General features: G+C 41.2%; 1 protein-coding gene across 13 annotated transcripts in view; it reads right to left on the bottom strand.

Annotated features, from left to right (window-relative positions):
• ITPR1 (inositol 1,4,5-trisphosphate receptor type 1) overlaps window positions 1-27,146 on the bottom strand; it is a 377,196-nt gene that overhangs the window by 160,643 nt on the left and 189,407 nt on the right. For all 13 annotated transcript variants that reach the window (XR_014788558.1, XM_084840316.1, XM_084840314.1 and 10 more), the window contains 11 exons: window positions 25,323-25,388; window positions 24,149-24,286; window positions 22,000-22,125; window positions 20,750-20,950; window positions 19,311-19,562; window positions 16,987-17,112; window positions 15,903-16,031; window positions 10,697-10,817; window positions 7,733-7,917; window positions 2,460-2,608; window positions 1,235-1,346 (listed from right to left, as the gene is read on the bottom strand). Coding sequence is in view for 12 of the 13 variants with exons in the window: in XM_084840316.1 (XP_084696442.1) it covers window positions 1,235-1,346; window positions 2,460-2,608; window positions 7,733-7,917; window positions 10,697-10,817; window positions 15,903-16,031; window positions 16,987-17,112; window positions 19,311-19,562; window positions 20,750-20,950; window positions 22,000-22,125; window positions 24,149-24,286; window positions 25,323-25,388 (1,605 nt within the window). In the remaining variant the exon portion in view is untranslated. The remainder of the gene's footprint in view (window positions 1-1,234; window positions 1,347-2,459; window positions 2,609-7,732; window positions 7,918-10,696; window positions 10,818-15,902; window positions 16,032-16,986; window positions 17,113-19,310; window positions 19,563-20,749; window positions 20,951-21,999; window positions 22,126-24,148; window positions 24,287-25,322; window positions 25,389-27,146) is intronic.

The following is a 27,146-nucleotide window of genomic DNA, read 5'->3' on the forward strand; positions in this document are numbered from 1 at the left end:
CTTTGTTGTAGGCTATACCTCTGAAGCACTATCTTCTATACCTCCTTCATGATGAACGTAAGGAGATACTCTAATCCAGCAGTGGGGAATGTGTGACACTCCAGATGTTGGATTGCAACTCCTATTACTATTGGCCACACTGGCTAGGGCTGATGGGAGTTGCAGTCCAACATCTGGAGGTCCACATGTTTCCTACTCCTGCTCTAAACCTTAGTTCAAGTTCTTCTGGAAAAATCTGGAAGAGATAATTTTAACAAACCAATTCGAGGGCTTTGAGAAATGCTTCCATCTGTCCCCACCAGCCATCCCCACTTCCATTACCTGTCAAGCAGCAAAAGGACAGCAGCACATAAGGAGAGAACAAGTGTGAGGTTTTTATCTTCCCTCTCTCCTTCTTCATTACCTTAGGTCAAGGGGTGGGCAAACTTTTTTTTTTCTGCTGAGGGCTGCATTACCTCCTGGGTAATCTGTTGGGGGCCACATGCCAATGATGGATGGGGCCGAAGCCAGTGGTGGGCAGGGGCAGAGTCAAAAATGGATTGATCACCCCTCTTCTCTTTCTGCCACCTCCTTTTCTCTCTCTTTCTACCACCACCTTCTCTCTCTCTCCCTTCCTTCCTGCCCAGTGGGCTGCCATGGAAGGGATAGATTGCTTTTGCCAGAAGTCTGAACTGATCACATGCAGATGGCTGCATCATATCAGGCTGAGGGCCACATGTGGCCCTAGGCTTGCAGGTTGCCCACCCCTGCCTTAGGTAGTAGCATGCTGGGGCATAAAGCCCAGAGAACCGTGGGAAATGTAGTTCTTCAAAGGCTTTTGCAATTGCATCAGCCCTATGGAAAATTACCTTTTCATTTATCCCCTGGGATTTGTAGCTCATTGTACTAGGGAACAAAGGAGGAAGAGGAAAAGGGGGGAAATCCTCCTGTCCAATACCCAGCATTCCTCTACGGCTCAATAGGTAGGTAAAGAGAAGGAGGGAGTATTTCTGGCAGGGAGTATTTTCAGTAGTGAAGAAAAGGGGTGGATGAAGTACCTTGCGATTTCCCCAGACTGCTTAAATAAACTGGGATCATAACAGCAATTCAGCTGCATATGCCAATGTTTCAGACCTTTTGAAAAAAAGGCAAGAAGTACAACAAATATAAGGACCCAGTTCTGCTGTTTCTTTTACTATTCTGAAAAAAGAAAGACAGAATAAAAGACAAAACAATAGACTGTAAATAAAAGTACCTTCTCTCCATAGCCTCTATCTTTGGTCATCATTTCCCTGAGTGTCTGTAATACTTTAATACAAAGTTTCTCCTCATTCTCTTCCAGCAGCTGTTTAGTATGTTTTATTAACCTGAAAACAACCAATTGATCACAATTTGTTTTAGTACTAGAATTTCTAATCAATTAGGAAGGCATTTGTGGATATTTATGTCAAGAGTCAGAAAGATCAAGTTGTTCTATGGACTAGCATATGTCATATTCTTCTGTTGCTCATAATTGTAATTTTACTAGCAACAGATGTGAAGCAATAAGAGGAACTTGCTCCACAACTCTCCTATATGGAAGGCTTTCAAGTACAGTGTGATCTGCACTGAGAAAACAAACAGTGCATAAATATGGAATATGGAAACTGAAATTATAAACCTCTATTATGACATAACAAAGTTTGTACGGTATTTCATAAAACACATCCTTGTTTATGTCATAAGACCGAGGTGACTTTGGGATGGTGTTTTGGAAACCATAGGATCATGATCGATTTTCATGATCTAAAAGTATTTCTGGATGAATTGCCCTGAAGTGAGGAACAAAGCAAGCTTTTAAAAAATGCATCTGCAATAGCAAAACTTCTTCACATCTAGGGCAAAACTAGGTGTTACTGGACATGTGTGGCTGCACCAAAACAACAGCCCCATAACTGTTTCCTCCCCACCATCCTATAATGACTAGTAAATAAAAATGACATGATACCATCACACTTTGAATTTCTACATCCCTGTAACGAGCAGCCCAAGGTGTGGACTGGGAATGAAAAAACCCAGTGCATGACAATATCACATCACACTTCTTTGCTTATAAGACATTTTGTGGGACTGCTGTTTTCAATGGCAGCCACTCATCTCTTCTAACATCTAGTTCTGCCCTCAGCAAAGAGCAAAATGGAGATGTTCCTGAGGAACATTAGCAAAAAAAGTGAGCTAGAGGCCCATTTATCATTATTCTACACAGGATCTTTGCAATTTATTAAATAAATGGGATAGACATTAAATGTTCCCCTGTTACAGCCCTTGCAGTGCAGTACAGTTTTCTCTAAACATAAAACTGTTGTCTGTATAAATAACTTATAAATATTAACTTCAATGAAAGTCTGATCCATGTGGAAAGCTGCTAGCAAACTGAGACTAAAATCTAGAAGACAAAAATTACTGGAAAAGGATTATGTAAACACTGTTCCACTACTTACTTGCAAATAAAACCTCCACTTTCACATTTCCTTCTTGCTTCTGTATTCTCTGGGAAGAGCAGCTCTGGTCTATGAAGGACATCCACCAATACAGATAACTCAGCCTGGACAAGTGGACGTAACCGATCTTCCAAAGCTGACACTATATCCTGCAGACATTTTTTATATAAAAAGCAGGGAAGGTGGAGGGAGAGGGATCAAGTCTGATGCTTATTCCACCTAGGTTAATACACAATAAATAGCTCTCTAGCTAATAGAAGAACTTGCCATTGGGAATGTTGGTTCTTTCCAAATGTTCAGAGCCAGCCAGACTTCACACAGACTGCACATGCTATCTTTTTCATTGTTAACGGAAGTAGTTAAAAAGAGGTTACAAAACACCGAGTAGCTACAACACATAATGTTATTAGAGTTTTATTTATAGTACTTCTGTTTCGATATTAATACCTGTAAAATTATGTTATGAAGGGTTTTATTAATTTAGGAAACACAGTCTGTTTCAAGAAAACAACAACATGCTACGCACTAATAGCAAACACATTATTTAGTGCTGATCCTTACGTAACCAAAAAGGAGATTAGATAAATTTATAGAGGTTAAGGCGTCTAGTTATGATAGCTTTATATTAATGGTGTCTAGTTATGATGGCTTTATATTACTTCCAGTATCAGTATGCCTCTGAGAACCAGTTGCTAGGGAGCATGAGCAGGAGGGTGCTATTGTGCTCATGTCCCGCTATCAGCTTCCCATAGGCATCTGGTTGGCCACTGCAGAACAGAATACTGGACTAGAAAGGCCATGGTCTGATCCAGCACGGCTCTTCTTACATTCCTAATGGCACTATCCATGCTCAAGAGGGAGATATCAGCAAGAGGGGGAACCCAAAAGTTTGCAGAAGTATATAAATCCTTTAGAAAACAGCCCAACAAGGACTGAGCACAGAATACTGACTAACTGTTGTGGGGATGGGAGGGACAGAAGATGGGGAGGGAATGAATGGGGCATGGCTGACTAGAAGCCTGAACAGGAGCATTTCTCACTGGAACATTTTGTTGCAGGTCCCACTTAAATTAATGACGTCTGAAATTCCTAACAATTTAATGGTTCATGCCATGTAAGCTGTGTTGTACTAGTGAGGAGGGATACCACTTCAAACACACAGCTTCTATGGAGTGGCATCTATGCATTTCTGATTTTCATATAATTATCATATCACTAAAATAATCCCTAATTAAGTATGAGTATGATCTTCATCATCAAGAAATGGAAGCAGTGACAGATTTTACTTTCTTGGGCTCCAAGATCACCGCAGACGGTGACTGTAGCCATGAAATTAAAAGACGCTTGCTCCTTGGGAGGAAAGCTATGGCCAACCTAGACAGCATAGTAAGAAGCAGAGACATCACCTTGCTGACAAAGGTCCGTCTAATCAAAGCTATGGTTTTCCCAGTAGTAATGTATGGCTGTGAGAGCTGGACTATAAGGAAGGCTGAGCGCCGAAGAATTGATTCTTTCGAACTGTGGTGCTGGAGAAGACTCTTACGAGTCCCCTGGACTGCAAGGAGGTCAAATCAGTCAATCCTAAAGGAAATCAACCCTGAGTGCTCATTGGAAGGACAGATCCTGAAGCTGAAGCTCCAATATTTTGGCCACCTAATGCGAAGAGAAAACTCTCTGGAAAAGACCCTGATGCTGGGAAAGACTGAAGGCAAAAGGAGAAGGGGATGGCAGAGGATGAGATGGCTAGATAGCATCACCGATGCAATGAATATGAACTTGAGCATGCTCCGGGAGACAGCGCAGGACAGGAAGGCCTGGTGTGCTATGGTCCATGGGGTCACGAAGAGTCGGACACGACTGAACGACTGAACAACAACATGATCTTCATTGTACAGAACACACTCCCGTAAATAAAGTATGTATGGCTATTACAGAAGCGAAGCACATTATCTTGAATAACCCCTGACCAAGTACCTAAAACCATTTGTTCATATATATCCTAAATGTTTATGAATTGATAAGACATGCACAAAGAAATCTCTTTTACAGGTAAATGACCAATGGTCTTTTCTCTTGCGCACATAAACAGTACAACAGGTGGGACATACCAAAGCTTGACCCATGTAGGGGGGGATTCAACAAAGTAATAGCTATTTAATGACTGGGAAGGATGTGTTGCAAGGCATGCCTTCCAAAGGCTGCCTCAGCAGAGGCATATAAGTCAAACTTGTAATGTTTAACAAAGGTACTAACATTTGCCCATGTAGCTGCCCTACAAATCAATGCAGCAGAGCATTGAGGAAAAAAGCTGCCGATGTCACAGCTGCTCTTGTAGAATGGGCAAAAAATGTGGTAGGTGGAGACAACTTCAGGCAGGAATAGGCTAGGGAAATACACGCCTTTAGCCATCTACTCAGAGTGTTATTAGAAACCTTCAATCCCAAGGAAGCAGGATGGAATGACACATACAGGGAATCTGACTGCCAAAAAGTTTGGGTTCTGCTGATACAGGCATTCAGGGCCCTCCTGGACACCAAAGGAATGTCATTTCTTTTCTGAGGGGTGCACAGGGGAAGGACAAAAAGTGGGAAGAATTATCTCTTGTGACAATGAAAAGGCGACAGAACTTTAGGATGGAAAAAGGGGTTAGTACGGAGCACCACTCTATCTTTATGGAATAAACATAGGTGTTATCCACAGAGAGGGCATTAAGTTTGGAGATCCTTCTGGCTAATGTTGCAACCACCAAGAATAAAACCTTGAAAGAGAGTCGGAGAGATACTGATTTCAGGGGCTCGAAGGGTGGCTTCTGAAGTGCTTAAGGTACTTTATGGAGATCCCAGGAAGGGAAACAGTGTTAATCTGGAGGTGACTTTGAAAAAGCTCTGCACAGGAACGGTTTAAGAAGAGAGCCCATGAACCTATCTGGATTTTTTTTAACAAAAGAATAGATAGCGTGGAAGCCTGATTGCTTGAGCATATTAAGCCTGAGACCCATAGCCAAACTGTCTTGCAGAAATGCTAAAAGTCTGAGATTCTGGGTTTTTGAGCCCCAAATCCTTTTCCTAGTATACCAAGTGGAGAGTATCTTCCATGTACTCTGGTAAATTCTGTGGGTAGATGGTCTCCTAGAAGCTAATATAGTCTCATTTACCATGGGGGAGAGGTCTGCTTTGGTGAAACGTTTCTGTTCAATCTCCAGACATGTCACTGAAGCCATGCAGGGTTTGGCTGAAGGAGATGGCCTTGAGATAACAGGTCAACCCACAGACAGTGGGGCCAAGGAGGAGCCACTGCCAGATTGATCAAATCAGAAAATCAGTGTCTCCATGATTAAAAAAGGGAGCCACTAGAATGAGTCTCGCCATTTCTTCCTTCACCTCTACAGAACCCTGAAGAGAAGAGGGAGCGGTAGAAAAGCATATAGAAACCTAGTCAGACATGGAGAAGACAGGGTGTCCATCATCTCTGCTGCTGGAGATGCATAATGGGAGAAGAACCTGCTGATCTGGTGATTGGCTTCTGATGCAAACAGTCCACCTGGACTTTCCTGAAACAGGAGACTATCTCTTCAAAGACTTCTGGGTGAAGCCTCCATTCTCCTTAGTTTAGCCGTTTCCTGCTTAGCCAGTTGGCTTGAATATTCTCTCCCCCACTTAGGTATTCTGCAAAGAGGGATTCTAGGTGATGTTCTGTCCAAAAAAGGAAGGAGTTTACCTTCTTAGAGGTCTGGAGACTTGGCTCCTCCTTGATGGTAGATGTGTGCCTTTGGCTGTGACACTGTCTGCCTGGATGAAGACCGATCTGAGAGGAAGTACTTGCATGAAGTGTTGAACCACTAGCCTGGCTGCCTGGAGTTCTAGTAGGTTGATAGGAAGCTGTGACTCCCCCGAGGACCAGGTTCCTTGAACCATCCTCCCCTTGCACAGAACTTCCCAACCAGAAAGGCTGGTATCTGATGAAATCACTGTTTTGGGGGGGATCCTGGAGGGGTACCCCCCCCCCCCAGAATAGATGGAGGGGCCACCAGCAGTAGGAAGTTCAAACAGTCCTGGACAGATGAACGTTCAAGTGACATCTTGAAGATATGTTGTTTAGGAAAGGAAGAAGGGCCCATTGTAAGGGATGAGAATGAAGTCTTGCCTGAGGAGTTATCTGAAATGTTGACACTGTGAGGCTCAAAACCTTTGTTGGAAGTGGAATTTCCAGAGAAACGGAATCCGCCCAGATTACTGCCTAATTGTAGGGGACTGACAAGATTTTGGCGGGAAAAAGCAGTGGGCCTAGAGGATGATGACCCTGTTCCCACAGGGCAGTCTGTGAACCCCTGGAACTCCTCCAGGAAAGTCAAAAACAGACTGCTGAAATTCCCAGCCAAGTCTGCCTCTCTGTCATCAGAGAGATCTTCATCTGCCCTAAGGCTCCTTCTGGCCAACCGCCTGGGAGACAATGTAGCCAAAGCTGGGATCCTGGGTAAGGCCAGGCTCCCCCCTCCTTGTCCTCCTCTTCCTCCTCCTCCTCTTCCCAAACTCCCAACATCCATACCAGCCAGGGCTGTGTCGTTGCAAGCACTTGATCTTGCTCTGAGCCCTGCTGAGGAAAACTGTCCCAAAGGTGGAGAAAAGGGAGCTCCGAATGCAACAGAAAGGCTTGCTTTTTCATAAGCTGTAGATGGACAAGCAGTTTCAGCACAAATGGGAGGGGGGTCAGTAATGGCAACCATTATTGCCTTTCTGTCGCTCACAGAGGCTGCAGAGGTGGCTTGTGAAAAGCCTGAGGAGACTGCTGGGCAAGGTTTATCAGGAGATTTGCAGGCAGAAACAGAGTTTCCTTTTGCTTTCCCCATAGCAAGTGGCAGAGCCGAAGGCACAAGGGGGAAAAGGCTGGCCAAACTGGGGGGGGGGGGGCAGTTAGAGACGACAACAAAGGTAGCTGACAGAAACAGAGAAGATGCAGTGGGTTGTGTGTGTGTTTTTTACTGTTTTCTCTGAAAGGAAAAAAGATTGGGAAGGGAGGAAAAGAGAACAGACAATAACACACGGACATGTAAACGTTAGGGAGAAAATGGAAAAAAACCAAGCCTAATTCAGAAGAATGCAGAGAGGCAAATCCACAACTACTTCAGTGAGGCAAAATCGCAAAACTGAGCTTCAAAGGCAGGAAAGACAGTTACAAGACTTAATTGGAGCAGCGATTTTGCCTTTACCACTAGGTGGCATAGAAGACCCAGCTGATGTATTGTTTACATGCACAAGATAAATTGTAACACTCACCTGCAATCTCTCAATAATATTACGGTAATCCCTTGAAGCAGCCATCACAGAGTCTCTTCGAGCAGCATTCCTTGCCGTCATCCTCCAGTTCATTGCTGTTTTTTGTACTATGTTATGAGATTTCAGGAAGAGGTTGTTGACTTGGCTGTCGAGATCAACTGGGATAGCAATTGCTCTGCTCTTTGCTGAAACAGATAAATGACATTGTCTCCTTTATCAGCATGTCATGCAATGTGCATTTCAGAAAGTTTTCCACCCACAAGGTGCTGTTCTTAGTGATCAGATGAAAATCTAGATATATCGGAGCAAATTCCAACATGGAGTTTTGTTTGTCATCTCTGTGAAAAAAAACCCTGTTGATAAGTGCATACCACCATAACTTTTCACTCATAACTTTTTCACAGTGTCACCACATTCATAGGTAGAGCTATTCCACACCCATTTCTGAAGCATGCTATGAAGTACCCACATGGGTTGATCTAAAACTATATGGTTAAAAGGATTCTTGCACAACAGGACTTTCCCACCCCCATCTCCCCACTGTGGCTTCGTTCCTGCACTCTCTGAAAAGTCTTTCCAAAGGGCAGAAACACTTCTGAACAGCATGAACTGTGGCACCATGGATTACAATGGGAAGGGAGAATTGCTAATGATTGGAAGGAGGTACTATGCTCAAGTGGAACTTCGTTCATATAAGAAACATTCTACCCGATTTTCAGCAATTCCCTCCTCCCATCTCAGGCTCCTAACACTGGACTGAACCTCGGTTTTTCCACTTCCATACCCTGGTACTTCTTGCCAGGACTCAGGCCAACAATGATACACCACCACCCAGTGTGGGTCAAAATCAGGTAGTTGTAGACTACAGTGTAGAGAGACAAGCCACACCTACAAGGAAGGCTTTTCAGAGCAGGCCAGGTGGTGCTGTCAGAATACTTTCTTTATAAAGACTTCTGGGTCAGGCTTGCTTGTTTGCTTGCTTGCTGGGTCAGGACTCTTTGCTCTTGCTATCTATGGTTCACTTTTGTTGTTCCCTCTTGCCTCTCCCTTACCTTCAACTTAATAGGAGCCAGGTCTTTACTGATTAATTCTGATAGCAAATATATGACTGCCAAAGAAAACTACTTTGGTCAGAATATTCTGGGTGCTAGAGTTTCCAGCAGGACTGCTGCCTAAAGCCACCTCAGCTCTCCATCTTCAAAGGCCATCATCATACAAATAAGTTTTCAAAAACAAAGATCATAATGTGGCATGTCCCTGTTTTCATCATATGAGAGGGTATCTGGGTGTGCTTTGAAGTGTATAAAAGTGATCACGAAAAGAATTGTGTGTTAGTATAAGGACACTGAGCTTTTTTAGCTATTAAAATTCCTTATGTTTCTTTAGCTTTCCTAGGAGTTCTAACACTCTCAAAATGCTTCATAACTATCTCATTCTTCTATACAAGCCCTGTTTAAAAATGAAGATACATACAAATATTTAGAGTACAGATCAGTACAGAGAAAAGCACAGTCCCTTGACACTAAATGTACCACCTTGTGACAGGCACAACTATAGGCTAAGGATGAAAACTGATTTGTAGTTTGCAATGTATACTGCACATATCTTCACTGACAGAAAAGCGTCCCACATATGTAATAGGTTCAAGAATGTGATCAACATTTTTGCCAGAAACAAAAATACAAGCACTAGCTAGATATGAAGCTCTTGCAAAATATTGAGGAATACAGAGAATAGGCCCCTTCCATGTCTTCCCAACTCTGATTTTCATAACCTAACTCATGCTTTGCAGTAGGAAACATAGTGCAGTTATAAGCCAGTTCAGTACATCCACAGCACACAACGGAACTCAGCTTTTACCAATTAAGGGTTGAGCTTGAAGGCAATTTTAGGCTGCAACTTGTATATCCATTTCCCCACCAAAGTTTATACTACTTCAAATAGGGAACATGAAGCTGCTTTAAACAAACAGGTTCCCAAGCAAGTACTTGTGAATTCAGCAGCAAATAAATAATAATAATTCAACACGAAGTGGAACCTACATAGAGATTCAATCCATTACACAGATCTCCATAATTAGTGTGTGAGCAACCAGAAGTATGAGAGGAAAGAAGAAAAAGGCTTTGTGTATCCCTACTGTAGGCACTATAATACTACTATCTGGGAAGAGAAGCTCTGGTCTATGAAGAACATCCATCATTAACCAGTATGGACAACTCAGCCTAGATGAGTTACTACTACAAAAAATGCCTAGTAAAGTCAAGGCTTGTATCGTGTTAAATTAAACAGTGTACAAGATTTAGAATGGCAAAATACAGCTGTCTAAACAAGAAAGGTATTTAAGGTGGAGCATACTTATTTTATGAACTTGAGCACGCTCCGGGAGAGAGCGGAGGACAGGAAGGCCTGGCGTGCTGTGGTCCATGGGGTCATGAAGAGTTGGACATGACTTAACGACTGAACAACAACATACTTATTTTATTTCTCAGTTTTTGGATTCATGTAAAGGTTTGATTGTTTCGTTTCTCCCTGTCAGGCAACTTCAGGACTACTTTAGTGATGGATGTCCAGGATCCCCACTTCACCCCACCTACCCTGGGACTAAGTCAGTCACATCTGAAAATCAACTGGAAACAGAATAGTGGAAATAGTGTGTGGTGTAAGTAGTGAAAACAGATTATATGTTTTATTGGACCTGCTTGTATTATTGAAGGCAGCAACGTTGCAGATTGCACAGAAGTTGATCTGGGAAAAATGTTCCTATCCTCAACAACACAAATTGTCTTAATAAAAAGTATAATCTGAAGCAGTAGGGATATAGTGGAGGGAATGGAGAGAACATGTAGTTGGAATTTACGGCACCACATGGGTGTTTTATTACCACTCAGATAGATGTGCTAAGATGCACTGAACAAAAAAAGCTTACATAGATTATGTTTAAATTCATACACACTGTTTTCTTACCTACATCTGAAAGTACTCTGATACAGCTTTCCACTGATGCTTTCTGGCTAGGCATGAGCCAGTTGCAGTGGTACACTCTGAACACACCTTGCAAGAGTTGCACAAAGACAGGCTGGCGAGTCTAAAAAAGTAAATAAATGTAAATTCGAAGAGAAGTATGGGGTGGGGGAGAGAAAGGGATCAGAAAGTTTCTTCCTATACTTGGGAGGACTAAGGGGTTTGCTGGTGTATTGTGTTGCTCTAAACAGACGAACTGATTTGTTTGGGAGTCCAGAGACACTTGAAAAACAGAACTGTCATGAGGTTCTGGGCTATACGCACACTTTAAAATAGTAAAGAGTTTGCAATGAACTTGAGGACCAAGCTGAACTAGAAATAAAGTGCTAGTGCAATAAGTTGGTCCTGTAAAGGAAGAGTAGAAACCACTTGTATGTAAATGGAATTTTAAAAACTTGCTGATAAGAAAACAATTAAGTTTACAATTGACCAGTAAGTGGCTCTGTGATGTTATTAAAATTTAAACAAGAAGTGGCAAAGGAAGAAAGAAAAAAATGTAAACAGATTTTTAAAAGTTGCTGAAAAGAAAACAATTAAATTTACAATTGACCAGTAGGTGGCTCTGTAATGTTACTAAGAAGCAGCAAAGGAAGAAAGAAAATCAAAATCAAATAACAACTCTTGTACACAAATTAAAATATTTCTTAATTATTAATTTGAGATCACTCTGGAACACTACTTATACATTTTGAATGCCTTAGATGTCTACATTTCTAGCTTCAAGTTTGAAAGCAACATAACTAACCAATGTGCACAATTGAGAAATGGGAATTTATCTTAACGCTTTTTTCAAGATGTTTTCCACTATGGATAGGCTAAATATCCTGCGAACATGAAGAGCTCTGTTATGCCAAAATACGTCTACTGCAAACATTTTCCAAACTACTAATATTATTTCTCTGTGTTGTAGCAGACTTTGTATTCTATAGTAAAACACAAAACAAAAAAGAAATATTTTCTTGGAATGTGAAGACAAGCCTACCAATAGTGGAAAATATTAACATATTTATTTTCTACATCTTAAGCATGTCAACTACCTAATAAAAGTTGCTGACACCAATTAAAAACCCAGAATGGATTAGCAGCTACTTAAAAATACCTCTTTTAGTTTGGCAAGGATTGATCTCTGTTACATGGAGAAAATGGGGAAAGGATTAGAGAAAAGAAAACACTGTTTGAAAGAGCATGCTCACTATGATTACTCAAAGCTGAACACAGAAAATGAAAGCCATAATTTCCTATACGTAATCCAAACTGTCAGACAAACTAGACGGAAGTTAACTTGGACTAACATTGAAGGCTGTATCTGAGGTACGATCTGCCACTCATTTAATAATTTAAAGCCATCGCTCAATGTCTCCATGTTAAAATGTTACATGTACACAACAACCTTTCCCTGGTGTATCTGTGAAAAGCCTAGGATCCTAGAATTGTATGGGGTCTCTTTACACATCCAGTTCTAAAATAGTTGCATGGATTATTTCCATTTCCATTTAACATCTCCAAGTGAAAGATTTCACACAGTTGCCTTTAAAGTCTATCCATGAACTCCATACAGCAAGCATGGGTCTGGAGATGACCCTAGGAAACCCTTCTCTCAGAACCGCTTAGGGACTTTATGATATTTAGCAGTATAGAAATATCACAAGTAAATAAATAAACAAACAAACTTCTCAGGACAGCTTAGGCCATCCGATTTTCATACCGGAATACTGCTCTGAGTAGGAGCTACCACCCTAACTGAGCCTGGAAGTGTTTTCTGGAGAACAACAGGTCGTAAGTTTAGCTGACCTAAATCAGTACACAGCTAGCTCATTAATTTAAGGTCTGTGTTTCACAGATAATGTGTTTCCTACTCTAAGGTCATATCCATGTTGGCAAAAAGAATGTGTACACAATCACATGTGAAATATGTGAGGATTTATTTTACTGAAAATACACATACATTCATATTTCTGACACATATCCATATTTCTGACATATTCTTAGCAAAGGCAAGGATGCTTATCTACAGAAAATAACTTTTGTTTAAAAGGAGGAAAGTCTATAACCACAGGATATACCATAACTTTAAAATACTGTTTTATACTAAGATTCCGGGGAAGGCAGCTGAGGAGCCATTGGATGTTGTGGACCTCCTCCTCCGCCCTTATAGCGCGAGGTCTGCTGCCAGAGCTGTCCTTGGTGGCACTAAGTTCTGGAGCTCTGGTGGCAGTGGCCCAAAAAACAGGACATGTTGGGTGGTGTCACGGATTTGCAGGGTCCTTAGGCCTCTTGTACCCCAGACATGCCCCAGCCCCAAACTATGACATTGTTAATTCCCTCTAGTTGACTATGGTGAAAGGGGAAGAAGAAGAAAAAAGAGTGGGGGGGGGTAAAAAAGTCTTCCTCTACCCCCATCTGCCTCCAAGAATTTATGCTCACACTTTTAAATGTCTGTAAACTACCTTGTGTTCACTTTTATTGAAAACAATCTAGACATTTTAGACCAGATACAAAGAGCAGCCTAAGCAAGGGGCTTGCGCGAGTCCATGGAATTTCTTTGAACTGCCTAGTGCCATGTTAGATCAGAAACTAAACTCATATAAACTGTCCTCAGTTTCGAACCAATTTTCCACATGGTATGAAGGTTTTCTGTTCAAGAAAAACAAATCTAAGGACTCTTACTTCATGGCATCAGTTCCATGGCTCTTTGGAACCTGCCTGTTGTAAGTGAAATATTGGCAAAAATAAAAACGGCGGGGCTATCATACCAAAAGGATAAAATAAGCTGCTCTCGTTTCGTTAAGGCATTGAAATGTCTAATGGTGAGCCTGTACATCGGATATTGTGCAGGCACCAGCATAACGGTTAAACTAGCAATCATGCTGATGTGCAGTACAAATGCCTAGGCTTGGTTGTACATTATCGTATGCCCAATGTATGAAGAGATCCACAACAAAGTGGATTTCTCAGCCCTGTGGATTCTCCACCATGGGGTTCTGCAGGGGTCGGTTTTGCCTCCCATGCTATTCAACTTCTACATGAAACCGTTGAGTGTGGTCCTCTGGAGTTTTGGAGTGCTCTGTCATCAGTATGCTGATGACATGCAGCTCTATTTCCCCTTTTCATCTTCTTCAGGTGAGGCTGTTGATGTGCTAAATCAGTACCTGGCTGCAACAATGGATTGAATGAGGGCTGATAAACTGAAACTCAATCCAGATAAAACAGAGATGCTGTTAGGTGGTAGTTCTCCTGACCAGATGCAGGGTGCCCAGCCTGTTCTGGATGGGGTTACACTGCTCCTGAAGGAGCAGGTTCATAGCTTGGGGGTCCTCCTGAAGCAATCTTTGTCACTTGAGGCCCAAGTAACTTCAGTGGCATGGAGTGCTTTCTACCAGCTTTGGTTGGTGGCCCAGCTATGCCCCTAACTAGACAGGGATAACCTGGCTTCAGATGTCTATGCTCTGGTAACCTCCAAGTTAGATTATTGCAATGCACTCTAAATGGGGCTGCCTTTGAAGATGGTTCAGAAGCTGCAGCATGTGCAAAATCAGGTGGTCAGATTGATAACAGAGACAAGAAGGTCCGAACAGATAACACAAATTCTGGCCTGTTTGCACTGGCTGCCTGTATGTTTTCGACCCTGATTCAAGGTGCTGGTTTTGACCTATACAGCCTTACACAGCTCAGGACCACAATACCTAGTGGAGTGCCTCTCCCGGCATGAATCAACCCATACACTACATTCAGCATCCAAGGCCCTCCTCCAGGTGCCTCCTTTGAGGGAGGCTCAGATGGTGGCAACAAGGGAGAGGGTGTTCCTGGTGGTGGCCCCCAAATTATGTAATTATCTCTCCAACAAGGCCCACCTGGCACCAACATTGTTTTCTTTTTGGCACCAGGTTAAAATTGCCCTCTTCTCTCAGGCATTTGGCAGCATATAATGAGTTTTTAATCAGGTCCTGGATTGTCTTTGGTTGATAGTTTAAAATTTGTTTTTAGATATATGTTGCCTCTGTGTGTGTGCTATCTGTTTATATGTTTTATGTAAATAGTTTTGTACCTTGTATGATGTATTTTTAATACATTATATTAAAATGTATATAATACATTAATGGTTTTTAATGCTTGTGAATTTCCCAGATAGCTTTGGCTTTGGGCAGTACAGAAATATAATAAATGAAATGAAAAGTATATGCGACAGCTGGATATTGCCGTACAAAACCAGCCTGTACATTTGCCTTTGTGCAGATTCAGTTTCATTGTCAAACTGCCAGCTTTGCTCAAAACTCAGCACGTAACTGAAATCTCAACATCCTACTAGCTGTGTTTTTCCAAGATGGAATTGGCTTTTGATAGTCATTGTTATATATGGGAATTACAGTATTTGCGGGGGGTGGGGTGGATATAGAGCAGCTACCACCTGCAAGGAAGTGAAAAACTATTTAGAGCACTTAATGACACCTGCCTGGAAAGTTTCCTCTACTATTACACTGTCACTGAATCTAACCATTCACTGTTATTGTGACAGAGGCTGATGGGTGCCTGTCAAGGCTGCCATGCAGCTCCCTGGAAGGAGGAGAAAAGAGTAAGTCAATCAAGCATGAAATGGTACAAAGACGGATAGTGGAAAAATGAAGCTTCTTTCCTCCTGTAATGTTATTACTTAAGGATTATGTGTAGAGGATATTGCTCAGGGTAAAATGCACACTAATGCACATTTTCACCCATGTTCAGCTTATGCTGGCGCTAATCTTTTAAGAATTCAACAAGCACAGTCCTGACTCGAGACACCGTGCTGCCTGACCTGAAAGGCAAGATGCCCCCCTTCCACATATAGAAGCCAACCGGACTGGCAGATGAATCTGATTTCAACACTTTAGAACTGTGGAGGGAAGAAATCTCCTCTCCCCACAATAACTGAGGAATCTTGCCCCTGCCAACAACACACACACACACACACAGTCTTAGGGAAATGAGAAAGACTGAAGCAATCGACTCCTTAGTGAGAGACATTACCACTGAGAGACCCATCAAAAGATGCAGTCATTTTCAAATTCATATTAGGTGCAATATCCTGATGCACCAGTTTCATTCTGCTTCACAGGTAGAGTAAATATTAGAACAAAACACCTGTTTGGATATTATTTTTCCCCTTGTTTCTTACCTGCAAAGTCGTGCTCTGATCTGAAAATGGGGAACTGAAGAAAGTAGTAACTATACTCATCACTATTTCAGTCACGTACTTTTCCAGTATAGAATCGGCATGCTTCCTATCACTCGTGTTGTTGCACGTCTGAAAAACAATTCACACTTTAAAAAACACATGATGCAAGCATTATAATTCTCTGACAAATGCTAACTAGTAGAAGTGTATTATACCATACAGTAAATATGAATCCCCTATATATCACTCCTTTGGACAGTAAACTCAGGTAGCGACTGCCCCCATGATTATACTCAGAACAGGGTAACTGCTTTGAGAAACAATTAGAAGGTGTCAGCATGTTGAAGAGAACACAAAGGTTTGCAGAAGTACAAAAAAACTTTAGGAAAAAGAACTAAGCCAGTACCCCTGACCTCTGCAACCCCCACTGTCCCATTGAGGACTGAGCATGCTCAGTAACTGCATAATGTAAAGTGACACTGGGGGAAAAAACAGAGTAGATACGTGTGGTGGAGTGGAAAGCGCTGCTTAGAGGAAATGGCTGGCTGGAACCCTAAACAGAAACACTCACTTTAGGAGTAAGGATACACTGCAACATTTTGTTGCAAGCCCCACTTGTACATTACTTTTTGCAATATGGACAAGGGTAGTCATTCCCAGACATGGAGGGGCATTGCAACCAAAGAAAGGAAAATGTGTTTCTAATCTTAACACTTGCCCTAGATGACATAGCTTACATGGTTATAGAATTCCAACAGCAAGAAACAATAGTGAAGAGCAATCAAAGAGTGGAAAGGATGATAGAGGACTTCAGGGTCTGGAAATCAGCAACATGGGGCAACAGATGTATACTCTGCGTATCATTCTATCTGGCCATGCGTTGTTGTTGTTGTTGTTCTTATTATTATTATTAAACCTTATAGTCATATAAGGATGAAAATGCAAGTAATAATTCAAATGAAACTGAGCCAATGGACATGTTTTTTCCAGCTCTTCATAATATGACGTCCTGTGAATATCAGTCAGGTTGTGTATACCTTGTGTGATTTAGCTTTTTAATATTTCCAACTATAAAAACACTTACCCTGCAGATATCAACAAGGAAGTTCTCAAATAGTTTCCACATGTGATTGCTTGTATAAATCTCTTTCATTTCAACTTCTGTATCTACATAGCAATGATTTAGGAAATTGATATAGGCAATTTTAACCTGCAGGTAGGAAAAAGAAAAATTAACACACATATCTCTACCTTAAAAGAAGAAAAAACTTAGCAAAGTCTGGCCACCCTATATCAATGACAATAAAGTTAACTGTTCTTCTGATAATATCCATCTACAGTGAGCAGGACTAGTGGGTTCCAGCAATCACACTGACATGTAGTTACAAACAACTAAACAAGTGATTTTATGGGGGAGGTAAACAAGGAAGGTTTTCCACCACTTAGAGGGTAGCATACACAAAAGAACTGGATCTATAATGTAACAGTTCATCAGTTAAACTAAGCCTGCACAGCTTTAAGAGTATGTTAGGCCTTCTTATTATGTTAGGCTTTTCCCTAACAGTCCCAGAGTTCTGTTTGTGCCAAACTGCTAAAAAGGATCTTCTTCACCACCACCACATCTGCACTAGTGCTTCACCAGCCCTCACAGACCTGCTCCCAGACTATACTCCTTTTTCTCTCTGAGTGTGCCTTTCACCACTCCTTACCCTCTTTCCTCACCAGCAGGCAACCCTGCAAGATAAGAGGTTACAGCAGGGACTGTTGGGAAATGTAGTTCTAAGTAGTTCTAAGACTCCACAGACCCAATTTAAAGAAAACCATGGTTAGCCTTAACTATGCTTAATGTCAATACTGATGAACAGTCTCTCTATGGTAAAAGAAGAAATGAGGATTTGCAGGGAGAAAGCACACATTTAGCATGGTTAGCAGGAAGCCTGCAGTCCCAAGTGGAATCTGAATACTAACTGTATTTCATTCTGAACACTCAGGTTCAACATACCTCCCATATAAATCTGGAATTTCAAGTAGAAGACAGCTATTTCCCATTCATAAATGTTATCACCAGATTTGTTTCTGCCACAATCCTCAGCAATACTTTTTTGTACAACTTATGAACTTGCAAATACCCAATGATAGTCTGATGAATATGGATTGCATACATACATACGTATGAAGGAAGGGGACATCTTAATGAACTGTGTATAAGTTTTGAATATATTACAGTGTTTTGTATTGTATCATTAATTATAAGGATCTATTATTACTTATGAGGTAATTTGGAATCCTGCTGTGGATTGACAGAAGCAGCAGCCCTGCACCCTGGGAGGGAAAATCCTTGTAGATTCTGGGGACTGGGGTGAACAGCAAGTGCTGGCAGTTATAGTGGACAGTTAGAAGTGACAGGAGTGTTAGACTGTTGAGGAGGGTTATAAAAGAGAACAGGGAGAATAGAGATGGATGACTAGAGGTTTTGATGGAAAAGAAATACTGATGTTTAAAAGAAGAGCTGTCATAGCTACAACAGTTATAGTTAGGATTATAGTAACAGATCAACAAATACCGCTATGGTAGAACATTTGGGGCCAAAAGAAAAACATATATTTAATTTGCTGCTAGAATCCCAAAACTTAGGTTGCTAAGGTTTTCATGTGGATGATTTGAATTTTTATTTGTTTGTTTGTTTATAAAAATAGATTGTTTCTTTTTAAAGAAAGTGATTTGAATTTCATGATAATACTTGCATGCCTACTAACCAACTGCCAAAGAACTACAAACTTTTCACTTCCTAACAACTTCACCAAAATACTTTTATGACTGCATTCCCAGAGGTGCAGAGGGTAAAAACAGTCTTTGAGTGTTGGCAGTGAGTATGCATGAGGTAGTTGGCAGAGAAGGGTTCAGTGAGGTTCTATGCCTGAGTTCTCTACCAGGCTAGATGGCAGTACCTAAGTGAAAGCTTGCTGGCCACTTCACCACAAACACAAATGCTACCTGCAAACTTCCTAAGAGGGATTGTGTGTGTCTAGGCCATTGCTCTGGTTTATGGCCCCTTTTCTTCTCAGACCCAACAAAGCTCAAGCCAGGTGGAAAATTCATGCAATATCTCCATGATAAAAAAGACATGTACTTTTGTTACCCTAGAAAACTACCAAATTGTTTTGTTAGCTGGCAAATAAGGAAGAGGAAGATGACAAAAGGAAATTTATCTCCATATTATGAAAAGCAGCCCTGGATATCATCCAGAACCAGCTGTTATTTTCCAATTTGCAATGGGGACATGAAGATATCCTTAATTCAACCCCCACCACAATAAGGGATAATGGGAAAGTCTGAAAAGGCCGAAATGCAGGAGTCAGCCAAATAAGACACTAAAGATCATCTTTATATATAGAAACAGAACCTAACCTCAGGTATGCAATCTTCATGGGTTACAACCCTAACAATGTCATCCAAAGGGAGGAGAGAATTGCACTTGATTTCTGTGTAGACATTTTTGCCCTCAGTGCAAACAGCCAGCAGTTCTACTAAATGGATGTGATACATCAGAGCACTGTTTTCATCCATCCTGTCCCGTTCAGATCTCATCATCTGCACTAATGTCTGGAAAGAGGCTCTGTCATTGTAGAACACAAGGACATCTTCCCCTGCGTTGACCAGCTGCCAAGAGAATAAGGTTGTGATTCCATCAAAGAGACCTTAAAATCAGTAGCATCTTAATAGACTGCTAAATTTTCATTTCCCTTTGAGGACTTAATAATTTCTACAGCACTATCAGTGTATAAAGTGCTTTACAATTCTTGCCTCATTTGTTTACTTATTTGCTAAATTTAAGCTGCCCATCAGTGCATGGGTGATACACTTTAACAATAAAAATACATACAAATTTAACAGTAAAACTGTAAAAGCGGCACTCAGTAACCAGACAATAAAACCCAAGAGAAGGCATAAACACACTAACCATGCTGGAATTCATGGTTAAATCAAAAGGTCCACTTGGCACGAAAATAACATCAGTGATCGTGCCAAGCATGTTTCTCTGAGGAAAGCATTCCAAATATGAGGTGCCATGACTGACAAAGCCCTCTTTCTGGTTAGCAGCCTTCTGACAGCAGAAACTTTCTACACTGTTCTAACACTTCTGAACTCTTAGAACTGTGTCTGCAATCGTAAGCACACCTACTAGGGGGTTAATCCCACTGTGGTCTGCCAGACCTATATCTGAGTAAACACATAATGTTAGTTTGAACTGTTAGAAGTCAATGCAGTTTGCACCTCATTAATTAGATCATAGTTCTTGAGCACTCAATACTTTCTATCCTGTATGATTTCCCTCTGGGAATATATATTTTCCTTCAGCTGTTCTTTGCCTGGTACTACGCCCATGTGTTATTTACATTCACTTTGTATGTCAGACTTGCAAAGCCCCCTGCTCACCAGCCACGCCACCCAGGGTATCATCTTAGTAGCTTTGCAAGAGTAGTAGATGTGCATCTCTAGTGAAATTACCATTCAATATGTGGAAATTTTTAATTTTCCAAATATACTTCTGAAGGAATCTATGGATGTTATTCAGTCTTGTGCCTATATGGATGTGACATGGCAGATATGGTGTTTTAAGAATCTTTACAGAATTCCCAGCTGTCACACTGTTCACTAAAACAAATACTGTGTTACATGGTTTACTCTTAAAGATACATTCCCTGTAATTTACTCATACCATTTAAACCTACCATTTAGTAATACTGTCACCTAAGCACCCCACCTATCAATCGGTCAGTTTCTCTTTGCATGGATTTGCCTGACCTTATACCTACAAACATGCAATTTGTATGTGGCCTTCTCACCTCCGCCATGACCATATCCTGGCACTTTTTAATGAACTTTCCTTCCGCCTTAACGATTGTCTGCAGGAACTTAATATACTGGACGTTCCTTCCATGCGTTTCAATGCAGTGTACAAAGTGCTGAACTACCCGCTCATTAATCTCACTGCAAAGCTGGAAATTATTCATGAAGATATGTTGCATTGTCACTGCCTCCAGGATCTATTGAAAAAGACAGCAAGAGGAAAAAAAGCAGTGTCAATACAAGAAAACCCTGGACATTTTTAGAGAATACAGATTCCAACACTGTAGAGTTAACAGTAATAAACTAAGTGCTTAAAAGTGACCTGACTGACTGTGGGTTTGGTCACAGATGAGCCAGGTATCTTGCATTTCGGATATCCTGATACTGAGGTCTTTGGGGCAGACTTTCCTTCGACTTTTAAAATGCCCACAATAGGCCGGAAACCCACCAGCAACCCTCCCAGGTGCTCGACACTGCCCCACCCATTTTTGCAGTTCCAGACAAACAGGAAAAACAGGAAATTTATCAAATGGACCACCATACATAGCAGGTGGGCTGCACTGTGCTTGGAGGAGCATGAGTTATGTAGGCCTGCTGTGTACGATGCAATGTATCTCATTCCTTCCAGCTTATTATAGACTTCCAGCCAAGAACAAAGGGTTGTACCCAAAGTTGCCCAAGCAGCTTTCCCACCCTCTCCTCCCTACTCTAGCCCCCCTGCCCCAAGCCTCTCCTGAAGGTCAGAAAATCCCCAGAAAATGCCTGGGAGGTGCTGCAGTAGAAGATATGAATACTGGAAAATATGTTTTGCTTGCACAACCAGGAGTAGTCCCCAGGAGATACTTTCTGGAGGGTGCAGAGCACTGCAGTAAAAAAAAAGGGGGTGGGAAAGCCGCATTTCGAAAGTAGACTTCTACTCACGTATCTCTGGATACAACCCAAAATCTTGTATAAGAAAAAGAGAAGGGCAGTGGGTCAGTGGCAGAGCACCTGCTTTGCATGCAGAAGGTCCCAGGTTTAATCCCTGGCATCTCCAGGTAGGGCTAGAAAAACTCCTGACTGAAACCCTGGAGAGCTGCTGCCAGTCAGTGTCAACAACAGTAAGATGGACCAAAGGTCTGATTCAAGGTAAGGCAGCTTCCTGTGTTGCTATGTTCTGGGGTAAATTATATAAGACAGACTGTTCCTTCCTCTCTCAGAAGGAGGAGAAGGAGAATAAATGACATTTAGTTAAATTACTTCTTACCCCAGGGTTGAGAAACAGATTTATATGCTTGTGCAGCAAAGCCTGATTCTGTTGGTTGCCAGCACAGAAGTTCTGTAGAAACTCATGGGCAAGCTTCATGATCTCCTGCATCCTTGTATCTTCAGCCTGTAATTACAACACACAAAAATCTCCCAAAGGGTTAAGAATACAAAAGCTTCAGAATGAATTAAAGTCAAATTTATTTACATGGGATTTAAGCAAACACCAATTTCTGTAGTACATGCCCATAAATACCAATGCTGCTATTCACTTTTCAAACAAGCCCCAAATTGGGATTAATTGTTAAAACACAGAGATGTTTTCAAGGCTCTGTGATACTGAAATGATGACATTACGAACTGTAGAATATCACCATAACTTTATTTCTAAACCCCTTCTGAAGGTGGCACATTTTCTAAATACTACCCAGCCAGTTATATAACAACATTGCTATACTGTGCTCAGGAAACATCACCACAGACCACTTTACTAATTGACACAGTAACTGATGAATTCAATCACAGTCATCATTTGAAACTATGGCAAACAAAGTCTACAAAGTCTTTTTCAGCCACAGATTCATCAGTAAAACTGCCCGTACTCTTTAGCCAGCTATCAATGTATGTAAGAATACATAACCGATAACATCCTCAGATACTGTAACTAAAACTACTTTAATTCCTACTGGGCTCCAAACCATTTGCCTAGACAATGCCTACTTATCTATAATGGACAGAGCAATCCTATGGTCCCTGGGCAAGCATCCCAGGGACCATAGGATTGTTTGGATTCCCCCTCGCAAGGTCGGAGACAATGCTCTGACTTCAGAAGGGGGAATCAAAGATCTATCCCTCCTCCCCCACCCCCTTGCTGCCGGTGCGGAAAGAACAGCCCTGGCTGCCCTCTGGAAAAGTGACCTCAGAAGAGGAGGAAGGAGCGCATTCCAGTGGATGGGGAGGGGAGGAGACTGGAGAGGTCTCCTTCCAGCCTCATTCCCTGCCCCTCTGAAGCACCCAGAGGACAGAGAGGTGAAGATCGCCTCTGCCACTCCTCCTGCCCTGCACTGGATGTTCAGATGACTCCAATGTCAGGGGCTTCTGATCACCGAGGGCGCAATCAATAAGACTGGGTCCTAACATAAATCTTTTTTCATGTAGCAGCCAGAATTAGTTTTATCATTATTATTTTTTAGGTTCCTCAAATACAATATCGATAGGGTCACTATTTGCTTTAAGACCATCACTTTCCAAATATGAGGTCAGTCTCCCTATATAAGGATCCACAAAGAATGACTGCAGAAAGCACAAATCTTTTCTCCATTTTCTCCAGCATCAATTTTTCAGTGTAGTGACTGAAGGGGGAGAGGGAACACCCATGCTTTCCATATTTTTAAAATCAGAGCACTCAACAGCTATGTACACCTGCCTTTATCTCATCATTTGACTGACAATTCTGGAAGCCGGTGTGACATTTTGCTTCTCTTATTACCCCCTCCAAGGACCTGCCTGTTGTTGTGACTAAGGGTGCTTCCAAACAGAAGACTCCTAGTGCTACCAATCAAAAGGTAATGTGCAGCTTTTCCATCTTTCTCTCCTTCATGGATTTTTTTCCAGTAAGAAAAAAACAGAAGAAGTGGTAGGAAAACACAGGAGCATTACAAATGGAAGATGACAACATTTGGATCCCTCCATGAATGAGGCAAGGCGATCGTACAATAAAAGTCTGAGAGTGCTCTTAGAAGATAATCACTAACACCATATAAGCGATATAGCTTTGTTTTGTTTTTCTGTAACCGGAGGAGGCTTGGCAAGTTCTTGAGTTATGAAGGATCACTATGTCAAAACTTTAGAGTCACTGCTCTAGACACCTTTTGAACATCTATGTCTCCTCATGACCAAGAAGTCCATATATGGTCAAGAAATAATCTATTAATCCTGAACTTTTATTCTGCTCATGCTTGCAATGGAGAAAGCTTTGGCTAACAATTACTGTACAACTAACAAATACACTATTTCATAAGATGTGAATATTTAATAGCAGCTTCTTTGATGCTCCATGCAACTTCTAAGAGGCAAGTTTTAGAAAGATCTAAAGACACTTCAGTGCATTGCTGACAGATTGTAAAGTAACAGATGCATGCAAACCTCACTTTCTCATATGGGATTTGTAAGAGCTCCAGTACCACAGTGTGAGCTCCCATGTTTCGGAGCAACCTCTGCTGCTGTTTTCGGCTCTTCCTGACCAAGACACTCTCTTGGACACAAAGTTTGCTAAGTCGAAGCAAAATCTGCAAAAACATGCTCATTTTAGAACCTTGTGACATGCTGATGATTTTCCAGGCAGCCTGGAAAACAGTCTCTTGTCCTCAACAGTTCACAGAACGACACTAAACAAAGACTGAAATAGACTGAAATAGAAAAACACAAAAATACATACACCATGTTGTATGCAACCAACACAGCAGATATGTCAGAGCTGCGTGTATTGCACCATGTAGGAACATAAATTGGCATTGGGCAAGGTATTTCAGCTTTCATTTTCAAGCCTCTTAAGGACGCAATGACAAGTGTGTAGAATCTACACTGCGTAGACAATGCCAGGTGAAATTTCAGAAGCTCTAGTGAGAACTAAGTAGGATTTCCAGTGGATAAGGCTAGATCTTCACTGACCTGTACAACTCCTTGTCCCATTCCCATAACCAGCAGAAGCAGAATGCATTAGACAAAGTTCCTGAATTTGCCTAAATTATGCAGCGCATAGAATCCAGTTGTGGGTGGGGAGAGGCAAAATACACATAGACCTGAATATAACCCTGGAACTATATAATGTCAAGACTGATTTTGTCCATGGAAATTATGTCAATTTTGCATAGGCTTCTTTCTTTCTTTCTGATGGAAAACCCTGTTTAGATTTTAAAGCTTGCAAGCCATAATGTTAATGTAAATATTATATATATCATTAAATACATATGTTTTATCAGGAATACTTCACTGAGATTTTAAAAATCTAGTTAAACCAAATTATGATCTTTATTATTGTTTAATAAATTTATATCCCACCTATTCAGCAAGTGGTCCTGACCTAGGAGTTGGAACCTCTGTGCAGATGCCACGATCCAACAACTCTTTTGGGTATGCAAAGGCTCCAAACTATCCACAGACCTCTGTGCACTCAGTGGCTGCCTCATTATCTTCTATCAAGCAGGGAATGTTCCATGTTCAGACAGGGAATACTCCCTGTTATACATTCAGAACATTCCTCAACTCATAGAAAGAAAAAGACAGGGCAAAGGAAATGGGCAGCTGGGAAAGGAGGAATCTTACCTCTTTTACCACCCTGTAATTATAGCTACTAGTGCTTTCAGGTTTCCGGGATTTGCTGTGGCCTTCCTAGGGGACAAGCGAGATTGATTAATTGATTACATTTTTTCCTAAATTCTGGAGGTCATTAGTACAAGTTTTTAGTAGCTATTTCTCACCAGCATTCTAAAACCTCTATCAAGTCTTGCAACCTTTATTTCCTTCCCCAATCTTCAGTTTTATAAATAAAAATTCACAGTGATATTTCATAATGAGTCTTCTCTTCACAAAATATCAAATTATATCCTATTGTTTTTTTCACAAGGCATAGACCTAGGTTTTCTTCATTCCTTTACTACTGTTATTGCAGTACAACAACGATGATGGTAGCATTTTAAAAAGTCTAGTTAACATGAATATGTAAGATCAGTGCTATTGCTTACAAGTAAACAGCAAGGCAATATTCAGATTACACAGACATGCATACATGCTATTATTTCCTCATTATGTTATCAGCCTTTTATCCTAGACTTCAGTCTAGTGGAATAACTATGGCAGAGATGGTTGAGTCACCTGGGGGTGGATTGAAGAAGGCAAGTATAATACAAAGAATGGAACTAAAACGGAAAAAAGGAGTTCCATCTATTTTTAAATTACTATACTATTGCAACTTTTTAAAAAAATTGTATGAACTCTACAACCATGGAACGAAAAAACACTCTGTGAAAAGGAAACAACAAAAAGGAAGGAGTGTGTAGGTAAAGAACGTTGGGGCAAGAGAGGGGGAAAGAAAAAAGGAACCCAAATTGTTAAAATTACTACTCTATAAGTAACTGTATAAAAAGTATTTTAGTGTTTATGCTTCAATATCATTCTTTTTATCAGGGTGGACAACATGTTAAGGCACCCCGGCCACCCCCCACAGCCCCTGAATTTGTGGCAGCAGTAGCAAAACAATCGGTGGCTTGTTACCAAATTTGGTGACAAACAGCAACGGCCTAAAAAGGTGAAATGGAGCTTTACAACAAGGTGTGTGCCGTGTTTTAAAGCTCAATTTGGGATTTTTAGTCCACTATTGTGGGTTGCTGCCAAATTTTGGCAGCAAAACACCACTTTTTTTGCTGCCACCACTGCAAATTCAGAGACGCACAGTTGTGTCATCCGCCTTGGGCTTGAAGTTGCCCACCCCTGCTTTATAGGGTTTATTTATTTATTTAATCTAGGTATTTATTCATTCATTCCTTTTAATTTATATTTTAACCGTTCTCTGGGCAGTATACAATACATTAAAAACATAAAATACGAACAACAAAACTATGAATAAAACCCCCTCACCATCATCCATCAGAAATGGTGCTTCTGAAATCATTGCTTTCACCATTGCTTAGTAAATGTCAATGGGAAAGGGCTGGTGCTGGGACCAACAAATTATGTACTGCATCTGCACTACAGAGGGGTTTGAGCTCAGCTCATAATTAGTCCAAAGTTCTAAACTGGGGATGTTCATACTCCAGAATCTCCAATTCTGAGTTTTGGGTACTTTGAAGATGATAGTTATAGAAAATAACTATCTATTCATTTCCGCCTTTTCTGTGGTGGCCCCCACTCTGTGGAACTCCCTCCCTAGGGAACTCTGCCATGCCCCCTCTTTAATGAGCTTCCGTCGTGCATTAAAAACGTGGTTGTTCAGGCAGGCATTTGGGGTGGGTTAGGGTATTTTAGAAAATGTTTTTACTGTAGAATTTTATTGTTTTAAACTGTTTTATTGTATGTTGTACATCGCCCAGAATGGCTGGGTGACCAGCCAGATGGGCGATTAATAAATTTAATAATAATAATAATAATAAT

Source organism: Heloderma suspectum, chromosome 2 (assembly GCF_057233095.1).
Source record: "Heloderma suspectum isolate Gila_16-S chromosome 2, 16-S_ref, whole genome shotgun sequence".
In the NCBI taxonomy this organism is placed as follows: domain Eukaryota; kingdom Metazoa; phylum Chordata; class Lepidosauria; order Squamata; family Helodermatidae; genus Heloderma; species Heloderma suspectum.